Source organism: Epinephelus moara, chromosome 22 (genome assembly GCF_006386435.1).
Source record: "Epinephelus moara isolate mb chromosome 22, YSFRI_EMoa_1.0, whole genome shotgun sequence".
NCBI classification, from domain to species: Eukaryota; Metazoa; Chordata; class Actinopteri; order Perciformes; family Serranidae; genus Epinephelus; species Epinephelus moara.
The window spans coordinates 13234889-13246937 of NC_065527.1; the positions used below are offsets into that span (position 1 = coordinate 13234889).

At 42.8% G+C, this 12049-nt stretch overlaps 1 protein-coding gene across 1 annotated transcript in view; it reads right to left on the reverse strand.

Annotated features, from left to right (window-relative positions):
- Positions 1–350: 350 nt before the first annotated feature.
- The window catches only part of cdk6 (cyclin-dependent kinase 6), a 43118-nt gene continuing 31419 nt past the window's right edge, over positions 351–12049 (reverse strand). Inside the window, exons 6-8 of the mRNA XM_050034261.1 lie at positions 5155–5205; positions 4438–4573; positions 351–4325 (exon numbers count right to left, since the gene is read on the reverse strand). Coding sequence (XP_049890218.1) covers positions 4173–4325; positions 4438–4573; positions 5155–5205 — 340 coding nt within the window. The 3' untranslated portion in view covers positions 351–4172. The remainder of the gene's footprint in view (positions 4326–4437; positions 4574–5154; positions 5206–12049) is intronic.

Below are 12049 nucleotides of genomic sequence, written 5' to 3' on the forward strand. Positions count from 1 at the left end.
CTTTGACCTAATACGTGCTGATATACATAGAAATACCACACTCAGTCCTCCACCCTATCAAAACAGGCTCCTTTACAGTATGTGTTTTAGTGCTGAAATTGGCTCAATTATAGTGAAAAAGACTCATAACACAAATTCAATTATACAAAAAAATGTTAATTTATTTAAAAATATATGTTCTTGTGCTGGTATGAAGTAGAAGCACATTAATTAAGGAAGACTGGCAGACTGCAAGTTTTATAACAAATTACAACAGCAGTTGTGTTGCCTCTAATGTTACCTCATTCCAAATATGAATACCCACACAATTCATTAGTTTGTCAGTCACACTTACAAATGACTTACAACAATTCACAAAAAGCCGCTTTTTATTCAACTGGTGCAACACAATAATAAAACACCAATGCCTGCATTATTACATATAATGCCATGATTGTGTTGTTCATAGTCACCATTTCCATATGCTAAAAACACATGTGACACAGGAACATATGTGTAATCTGAGTTATATGATGGAACAAGCTATGATGGTTTCAAAACAGTGGGACAGTTTTATGTTACGAGATTGAAATGTAGGCTATTAACAGTCATTATTTTAATTCTATTTAGAGCCTTAATTGCATTGTACGCAAACACTGACACCAGACGTGAACTGCTATCAAACAGAAAATTCACACAGTGCTTAGTCAAGCAGACAATTATACATGAATCTACACTGTGTTCGCCATCTAGCAATTAAAAGTTGCTGGCAAAAACAGTTGATACAGGCAGTTATCTTCAGACAGTAATGACTACAGTAACATATATTTGATAAATAGGAATGACAGTAGACTGTGATCAATGATATGATCGTGGAACAGCTTGAAAGAGAACCTGAAGGAGTGGTGATGTGGTCAGTTAGTAGCCCAGAGATGTGCAAACTGTGCCCGAAAGGTTCGGACATCCATAACAAGAACCTGAGAAAGTCAAAGAGTGTGTCTGTGTTGTGTGTGCTAGCAGCACTACCTGTTAGAAAACGTAAACCAGTGTTAAAATATGTTACTGTTCTGCAAGAACTACAACATACAAAAATACAACTCTGCATACTTGCCTTTTCCTTGCTGGTAAAAAAAAAAAAAAAAACTGAACTTGAATATAAATGGACATGATTGTAAAATAAAGCAAAAACTGTACACAAAGTATTTGTGCATTATTTCATCATCAAAACCACTGTAAAATTCATAGTCACTCTCAAACCAATGCAAATGAAATTCAACAAGCGCCCACGGAGCCCACCCGACATTTTCATAGACAAAATACTCTTGCCAAACAACATTCCGCTGACCCTCGCTACTCTACATCTATCCATTTGACAACATATCTATGGGCTGACGATGCACGTATCAAGTTTTCTATCCTTACAGCTTGTATGTAGCACTCTATACTGTACAGTACCAATGCCTATCCTTTATACATTCCTTACATTGTCAAACTATTCTTACACAAATTCTATAATCATCTAAAGAGTTGGTGTAATTGGTGTAAGAATATTGTATGCCCCAGCATCTTAAAAAAATAATCAAGTAACAACTTGATGAAAACAAGCATATAAGACTTGTCAATAAAATTAAAATTAAATACAGAGCATTGGCGACACTTTTCTGTGCCGAATGTATTCGTGTTGAATAGTGCTGGTGGGACTTTCTCCACCTATTGCAAGCCTGTGCATTACTGTATCATTCAGATAGTACATAATAATTGTATATTATAATGATAAAAGCCCATGACGGCAGACTAGAGTGGCAGCAACCTTTCCATTAGCTTCTTTCATCATTGTCTCAGCATATCAGCCCAGTTATGTTGAGTTCCTTGAAGAGAGCAGAAACCATTAGAATCCCGCTACTGGTCTGCAGTTACTCTGGACATCCTCAAGGTGGCAGTACTATTATACATGTAGGATTGGAATGATAAAGACAACATGGCAGTGAGAGGCGTTACTTGTGATGCCCAATAATGTTTCAATAAGTAGGTGTGTACATGAGTGTGCTAATGTCAGTGGTAGTGCACACACTAAATGGTGTGAGCGTGCTTGTACTGTGTATCTGCTCACTGCACACACCCACAGTGAGCGTAAAGGCAGGTGAGATCCACGCTGTCCATCCAGGCTCCTGTGTGGTCCGGCCCCCCGGTCAAGAGGGCTTATGTGAGGGGGAAACACTGGTCATAAGGAGGCCTCTGCTTCATGGCCTCCACAGTCCCGCTTGCCCATTTCTACCAGTCAATCTGAGATGCAAGTCTCTTTGCATTGTTAACACAGTCAATCATCAACATTTAACAATCTAAAAGCAGCAATTACAATCCATCAGTTCATGGAAGGACGATAGCTTCTGTGCATTTTTTTCAGGGGCTGAGAGTGCTGGTGTCATCTTTTTTTTTGGACACTATCTTTACCCTCTCTATAGGGAGTGCTTTCCTGGCGCTTTGTACATTGACTATAAAAAAGTATTTGCCCCCTTGGTCCGTTTCATTTTTTGTACATCACAAAATCATGGTTGATAAAGCTTTTTTGACACTGATTACCAAAAAAAAAAACGTTAAAAAGAACGAGAGGCAATATCAACACGGTTATTGAAAAGACCCAATGCTGGAAGAATGCTGGTTAAGTATGAAGGCACTTGAGTAGAGCATACAAATCTGTGTAAAGGTTGTGTGTACAAAGGCAATAAGGCCACAATGAAGTCGATAGTGACGGAGGAACAAGGTTCCCTAACTGAGATGGCGGAGTTTGAGCCTACAGCAACTGCAGCTTGGGTGCATTTCTAGCTTCACAGTCAACCGGCAAAGAGAAAGCCACTGTTGGAAAATCCCGTGACATTTCTGCTTGCATTTGCCCAGAGGCACATGGGAGTTAAAGAAGGCTTCATGGTGGGATGACACCAAAATCAAGCTTTTTGACCAACAAACTAAATGCTATGCAAAGCCTGGCGTTGATAGCATCATGCATAACACATAAGAATCTTCAAGAAAAACCTGCCACCATGTTAGGAGAGCAACAGAAACCCGCAAACTTAACCCTAAATCTGCACACTCAAGTGGCCAAATCACAACCCAGACTGAACAGCAGTTTTCTACAGCAGATTCTGTCACGCTCACCATGAAGCCTGACCGAGCTTTTGCAGAATGAAGAACGATGCAATCATGTAAGCTCAAGGCTGTAAATGACGCCAAAGGTGCCTCTACATGCCGCCATATAAATCTGTTCTATACTTGTACCTAAATAACATCTTTTTGTACATAATTATTTTTTACTTGTTTAAGATATATCTGCATATCAGTGTCAAAAGAGCTTTATTAAAGGGGCAGCTCACCTGCAAGATCCAAATACGTTCTTTGCTCTTACCTGTAGTGCTATTTATCAAGCTAAACTGCTTTGGTGTGAGTTACCAAGTGGTAGATATATCAGCCATGGAGACGTCTGCCTTCTCTCCGATATAATGGAACAAGATGGCACTCGGCATGTGGTGCTTAAAGCACCAGAAAACTGCGTCTCTTTCAATAAGTCATGATCCAGTTACTCAAGATAATCCACAGACGTTGTGAGCAGGTTCATGGAGGAACATTTTTCCTTCTACCACACTACACCTGCAAACTGTATCACAGCGCAGAAGGAAGAGTGCATCTACTCATGGACGAGAGGCTTGTGCTCCTGACAGTGTGAGATGTAAACATTAATGCTGTCCTCCTTGGCTGAGCTGTAACGTTAGCTAGCTCAGTGGATGATAGATGCACGCTTCCTTCTGCGTGGTTGGCCGGTTAAGTTTAGTAAACAGAAAATAGTTCTCACATGAAGATTATCTTGTGCAACCGGGTCATGATTTCTGGATAGAGAAATGTATTTTTTGGCACTTTAAGCACCACAAGCTGAGTGCCATCTAGTTCCTTTATATTGAAGAGAAGGCAGACTTCTCTATGGCTGACATCTCGACACTCAGCAGCTCACATCAACACAATATATATTGATAAATAGCACTACAGGTAAGAGGAAAATTTGTATTTTTCATTTGGGGGTGAACTGTCCCTTTAACACACTTTAATTTAAAAAAAACCTACAAAACATGAAAAACACCAAGGCGGGGTACACAGAATACTTTTTATAGACACTGTACAGGATGATTAGGTGGGAAGGAGGGCTGTCAGGCAGTCCTCTCCTCCATAGTGGGCTTGTTGCTGGGGATGGGCTGGGCTGCGTACACACTTCTACTGTGGCTGTCCACACTCTGAAAGTAGGGGTGGCTGAGTGCAGCAAAAGCCGATATCCTTCTGGAGGGGTTGAAGGCGAGGAATTGCTGCAGAGGAAAGAGGAGAGAAAAAGACGATGAGATGGACTAATGACTTTTAGGATGTGAGAAAACTGCCAATCGCTCAAGTAAGTATTGGTTTGAACAGAGTGCTACCCACCATTAAGAGGGTCCGTCCTTGCTCGTCCATGTCTGGAACCAAGTCCTCTATTGGCTTAGGGGGCCGGGGGGTGAAGGCACTCTGTGGTAGGGCCACTTCCTGGGGCCAGTCCTCTGCTGAAGGTACCCCAACAACACTGTGGGAGTGTGATGGTCATTAGTTCATTGACATCAGCGATCAGTCTCATTGACGTTGGAAACACCTTTTTTTAAAGTCTTTTCTTAACAGTGGATTTTTAAACTTTAAACATAATTAAACTTACAATCAAATAAAAAAATAGAAGCATATAGATATTAATAAAATAAATAAGATATAAATATAAACATGGCACGAGGGGAAAGAGAGAGACCTTGTGTTGTTGGCAGAAGAGACATGGACAGCGATTACTTTGAGCAAAATGAAATCAAAGATCCAGTGTGTAGGATTAGTGACATGTAGCGCTGAGGCTGCAGAACTTAAAACTTCTCCCTTGTTTGATTTGTCCGCTCTGGTAGAAACAACATAGACGACTCTATGGGAGAGGATCTGCTCTGTGTAGATATAAACAACTCAATCTAAGGTCTCAGAAACAAAACCATTCTTATTTTCAGGTGATTATAAACTAATGAAAACATACTTCTGAATATTATATACCACTTCTCCTAACTCCTACACACTGGACCTTTAAATATAACAAGCAGGACCTTTCCAATAGGAAATACAGCCAATAATACTTACTCAAAAATCTTTCCCAGCTGATCAACATCTGAGTTTCCTCGAAATAGCGGTCTGGGAAAGAGAAAATAAACAAAGATCAGTTTGACTGCTGCTGCTGTTTGAGCATTTATGCGAGTCGATGTCTTCATATATTGTACAGCACATTACACGTGCAGAAACAGGAAAAGGTTAAATGTATTTTTGGTAAAAGGTGTATTGACCTGCTTTAGATACAAGCCCTGATGCTCACTATCGCACGGTACACTGCAGACACACAGTCCTTAGATATAAGCTATTGGCTCAAGGCAAAGAGGAATGTTTGACTCTGATGTGAGCGTTTGAAGTAGCCACACACTGGCAGCTCCATCACATGTAGTCAGGATTGTGAAGCAGTGTTGGTAGTACCACTGAAAAAGGGGAGGGAGGGATGAAAGGAGGGAGCTGAGCGGCAGCAGGGCTGCTGGTGGTTCCTGTGGCTTTGGGCCGTCTTTGGATGCCCGTGGGCGGCCATGCCTGGCCTGGCACCCGCACAAATTCCAGTAGTCATCATCAGCACAAGCCTGCCGGCCGCCGCACGGTGCAGAAAAAAAAAAGCCTATTTATCCCTCGTGTGTGTGGGTGTCTGCTTTCGCTCTCTCTCTCTGTGAATGTGTGCAGGAAAGTGGGAGGGAGAGGCGTGTGACAGAAACGCTGGATTATTCTAACAGTGAAAGAGGTATGGGAACTGAACTTTCCTGCTGAAGTTCCTCTGAAAAGAGGTGTTGCTGTCAAAGAGAAGACATTCCTCTAACACTAAGATGGCTACCAGATTACTCCTCCGAATGTGTTACTCTGACACTAATGCACTGGGGTCAGAGGAGCTTTCATTGTGTTATATTCTACTTCTTTAAAATGATTCAGCCACCAGCAGATGTCAATGTAATGCAGGATATTGTCACATAGGTATGCTTGTATGTATGTGTGTATGCATTCTGTATCCAGGCACAAATACAGTTCAAGTGGACCCCACTTAACTCAAGTCAACAGACTGGCTAGCCACCATGTGCTCCCTGTGTTTTCCCACTTGCAGGAAGCTTTGCATAGCTCAACACCCACACTTTCCTACAGACTCAGACACTGGGAAATTAGTCACACAGGGGTATTTTGCACTTTTATACAGCGACAGCTAACTCTCTGTCACATGCCTAGTTCGGAAGTGGAATTGAGATACAGAGTTTGTTTCAATTATTCGCCACTGGCATCCTTAACTAATGGATGTCTCCGTGTTTCCTCACTTTTAAACCTCTGCTTCAAACATCTGACTGAGAGAGGATCACACCACATAGGTCTTTTGGGGTGAAGCACTGTGCTGAAGTTTGAAAGCCATTTAAGATCAGACCAAACCAGTTCTGACTGTTGCAAAAAGAAGAAAAAAAAATTCACCTACAGCAAAGCCATTATGCCAAAACAAGTAGGGCTGATAATTCCAAGAGGTCCATTTTTAAACCTGGAGTGGTTTGTTGGTTTGTTGGAGGGGGATAACTGGATTCACACAGAGCTGGCCACTGGCATGCACACACAGTCAACAGACGAGTGCAAATGCACATTTGCACACACTCAAGTAGACACACATGAAAAGAGTGTACACATTCACACACACGCACAAAGGGGACAGTTTCCCACTAGGAGATTTGCATGTGCACACAGGTACATATGCACACACACACACACACACACACACACACACACAAACGGGTGGCAGTGAAAGGAGGACTGAGACTGGGTTGGGACAGGCAGCTGAGTCACGCTTCCTTTAGTGCCAACACAGCTCTGTCCCACATTCCTCCCAGAGACAACCTCTGGAATGTGTGTGTGCATGTTTGCACGTGAGAGCGTCAATCTGACTGGGTGGGAAACAGGGGGGGGGAGAGAGAGAGAGAGAGAGAGAGAGAGAGAGAGAGAGAGAGAGTGTGAGAGAGAGAGAGAGAGAGAGAGAGAGAGAGAGAGAGAGAGAGAGAGAGAGAGAGAGAAATGGAGTGTGTGCTTGTGTTTAAGCCTGCGTCAGTGTGAACTGCGTGGACATGCAATTCTGTGCTGAGTTTGGAGGTGCTGCACATGTGAGTGTGCAAACACACGTGCATGTAAGGTTGCGTCTTTGAGGATTTATCAATTGAGGTCCAAACTGTGAGAAAGTCAACACGGATGTGGAGCCTCTCCCAGACCATTAACACAACACGTTCAGCCTTTTCGATTTGGAGGAATGTCAACAAGCAGGCGCTCTCTCCCCCATTCACTCGATCCATGACTCACCCTGACACTATCCCAGCCATGCAGATGCAGACTTGTATAATATTTGCTTAAATTCTTTTGACAACAAGTTCCTAACTATTCTGGCTACAGTAGATAGTTATTAAAGGAGGGTTTTTTTTTTTTTTACAATGGCATGTTTGATAATGGAAGTGGAGAGAGGAGAGGAAGGTGCTTGAGGGGGAAAGCTTTGAAGTTCCATGAGTCAGAGTCAGAGTCAGAGAGATGTTTTTTTGAGGTTGGATTTGCACTTTTCTGACCTGCAACATAAGACAACAGGGTGAAATGGGGTTGTTGCTGCTCAGCGGGGCATTTTAAGGGATTTTCCTGAGGACTCATTTCCCTGACACAACTAAGAATACACGACTGGTCTAAAAACAAACATCGGAAACAGTAGTCAAAATTGAGCAGAATTTTATCTACGCGGTTAAACACTGTCCCAAAATATATTGCATACTTAGTAAGAACCATATGAAATCATTCATCGCATTTTTTAATGACTAAATCATACTTTAACTGCTGCTGATGTGTGGCACTTTGCACTGTGCATTATGCATTCACACTATGCTAAAAAACTTGACAACTCAGTAAATTAAGTTAACAAACAACATTTTTTGCTTTGTATTTAACGTCCTCTTTCATCTCCATTCAAACACACACACACTCGCACAGTAACAATCTCACAAATGCATGACTGTGCACACACATACCTATGTCAAGGCTTCTCAGGATCTCCTTTGTACCCAACATATGACAAGCCTGTATGTACCTCTCTTGTTCTGTCTGGCGAGAAGACATCTAGTCAGCATGAGTGTGTGTGAGGCTCGGACATATTTTCTGTGTTCTGCGGATAGCTATGGCCTTAAACCGGACATGCACGTGAGTCTGAAAGTGCACCTGTGTGATTGTGCATGTGTGAAAGACAGGGAGGAGACAGAGACACACTAAGGGCCGTAATAGACTTGGCGCTTCATCGAACATACGCGTACACAATGCACCATGTCTGTGTATATGCTTGCTGCAGCACTACGCAGCCAAAATGCACAATACTGGCGGTCTCCACTTGGGGCAGACGACAGAAATATAACCCGGAAATCGGGTAGTGCATGCCAGGTGTGGTAAACAAACATGGATGCCCTTGATCTGCTTGATGAGGAAGAAGAACTATGTCACTATGTAACGGCGTGGAAACATCACAGAGATGCGGGTAGTTCCGCACCAGGTCTGTCAGCCTCTCTTCAGAAGTTTCCGCCATTGCTCCGACAGCGACTCACCGTGTTCATTCGCACAAGCGCCTCTAGCGGTCATGTCAATATTGCATGTCGCACGGTACCTCGTGTTGAGATGTGCGGCCGACGCATCAAATGAGCGCAGATCACGCATGGCAGCCACGATGCGGTCGCGTTGTTTGCAGCAAGTATATTACGGCTCTACGACAGAGAGAGGGGAGCCACTGGTTTGTGTGATGCGCATACAAACTCCTTTTGTTTTTCTTTGGGTATCTTAATAATGAGTTTAACTGGCTAGAATTTCTAGTGCTGACTAGAAAGGATAGCACTGTTTGATCGACTTGTTGACTACCCACTCACATCCCTTGTAATTTCATTTAATTTCAAAAAACGAACCTAAATTTTCCAAAGCAGTGTCTTCAGATTGCTTGTTTTGTCTGGCCAACAAAATCACTGTGAGAAGAGAAGGAACCAGGAAATATTGGACAATTCTGCAACATAAATCACAACTGCTGGCAATAAATTTGTTGATGGACTAACAGATCAATCGACTAATTGTGCAAATGATATTTCTTAGCTGATGTATTTGTTTCTTCCCGGAAAAAAAAAGTATTTGGTTTAGATACAAACTATATTTAAAGGCAGTTAAACCACCACAGGGGATGTCTGGTTCTTTAAACTGAGCTGTCAACGAATATAATCTCCAATTCAACAAAATTGCAAACCAATAAACTGTGTTTTCTCATCCTCCCTTGTTCTGCACTTTCCCTCAAATCACTCTTTCTTTTGCTTCCTTTCACTGCTTCTCCCAGGTGCCCTTTAATCTCCAACAGGTGGCCTTTTAAAAAGCCATCTTAATCACCCGCAGAGAGCGAGAGAGTGTGTACGTTCTGTTCATGGCCATCAAAGGGCTCTGCCTTGCTTTCCGCCTTAGGGCAAAGTTGGACAGATGCCAGATTGTGAAAACACACACATATCCACACCAAAGCTTTTTACAGCTCATTGTGTCAGTACCTTAACCCAGACAGCACTCTCACACACACCTTAATGCTATCAGACAAGGCAGGATTGCCAACCTCAGATTGCGCCTGCTGGATCCTCTGCACGTGATACATACATGTTGCTGGTACTTCATGTTGACGCTTGGTTATTTGGTGGTGAGATGCTCAATTACAGGATCATTTGCCACAAATTCTTCAGTGCATGTTTAAACATTTGACACGGCCACGAAATGCACTTTGAGCTTTTCATGATGTGTTGACACATGTTGAGTATGGCATTAAGTACATCCAACCGCCACTCATATCTGTGAGGGCCTGACTGAGGTATTATGCGACTAACGTTACGTGCTGTATGGGCTAATTAATGTTTAGTCCAATGACAAGTTATTCTTGTCCTCTCTTCTACCATGACCCTGAAACAGTTCCCCCTCTACCATCATGGAGGATCTTCCGATGCCTAAAACGCAACTCAAGGAGACAAGGAGAGAGGAAGCTTCTGGAGGACTTTGGAACATGCAAAAGCAGGTATCCTATGCCAATGTTTTTTATGAACTGGTGTGATGTACAAATGCCTCATCTCCACACGTGGCACACAGTTTTAAGCGACTGATGTTGCTTGTGATGTGGTTCTAGAACCAAGGATTTCTCGGCTCGTCTGCCCAATGAATTTCGACACAAAGAAGAGACAGTGGGGGAAGCAAGGCAACACGTTGGCAAATGAAAAGCACCTATAATGTGTTCTGATCGACATTTTACTGTAGCCTACTCCTTCGGACCCTGTGCTGGCTCCTGGTGGCTGCACGAATCCAACTCAAGACTCTGGTACTGGCTTTACACGCTGTGAAAGGCTCAGGCCCATCCTACATCCAGGATATGGTCAAACCATAAACCTAATGGGGGTATATAACAGGCTGGGCCACATGGGGCAAATGCAAAGGCTATATGTTTGAAGGCTATATGCTTATGTTTGTCATCCGCCTGTATGCCACATGTCTGCACAGCCTTTTCACCCTGTGTCACCCTTTGCCACGAGAGCCTATATAGTCCCACTGAGTCCCACGTGCAGAGCATGGGTCGTTGTGTGTGGCTGTGCATGTTGGGGTGTGAGGACGGTTGGGGAAGGAAGCATAAATTATAGGCAGGGCTGCTTCTCCTGGCACTCAGCCCTACCTCAGAGAAGACTGTTCTTATCTACTCCGATGCACACCACTACAGTCTGGCTAGACCCCAGCTCACTGCTGTTTACAAGACACAGTTTTGTACATAATATGGCGCATAAATGTTCACATTAGATTCATGCTATGTCTGTATGTCCTTGAAATGTATTTTGTCTTCCACCAGCTGGCAGTTGAACCTTTTTTTTTTTTTTTTTAGAAAAGTGATCCGTTATTAGCTTGGCTCTCCAGTGTGTAAAGTTCGTTAGACCACAAACTGACAGATACCTACACCAAGACGCAGGATCTTGACTTGCATGCTGCAACCACAGCAGACAGCCTGGCATTACTGTAATGGTTTGATAAGTCAACTGAAATGTGATTGCTCACTGCTCATAATGCAGCTGACAGGTGTCATTGTGAGAGAAAGATGGCAAGTTTAAGAAACACCCGAATAACGGATTCTGTAACAATGGCGGCCATTTTTTTTAAAAAATATACATTGGAATGCAAGTAAACAGGTAATACAGAGAGCACAGCACCAATATTCAAGTGCAACACTAACAGAAAATTAGATCTTTGGCAAACAAAAGTTACTCACACATTTTGTTCAGCAACATGATCTTCACAAATGAACACCACTTCAACGAAGTGTAAATGCAATCGCCACAAGTGAAATGCTTACATTAGGCTATAAATGAACTACACTGCGGTCACACAACCTCAATGTCACCACCACAACTACGCTGTAAAGGGAGTTTTCGGCGTGATGACATTTAATGACCCCTACAACCTCTGTAGTCTCTTAAAGCTACTTGTTAGCACCCACCTTTCTGTAAAGACACATAAAAACTTTGAAATTCACAAATGGGGACTGTGCTCAGTTAGGTCAGGGAGTGAGTGACCTTTTCCCTGTTGACATGGTGCCCCACCACCAGTCAGTTGTCAGTTGCAAAAACTTTTCAGCTGTTTTAAACGCAAAAGATGCAAAGTGAAAGAGGAGGATATAACAATACATTCACTAAAAAGCCCCTTTCACACATGCACTGCAACCCTGAACTTATCTAGACATTGTCCGATGGAGCTATATGTGAGCACGCAAAAGTCTCCATCAGTCGAATCTGACCTTAAACGGACTTTACCCCGCCAGGTCCCTGGTACAGTGTCCGTGCAATGACCGGTTAAGCCCATTTGTGAAAAGAGCAAGTCAGAATTCACAGGCAGCAAGTAGGCGTGTTGATGACAT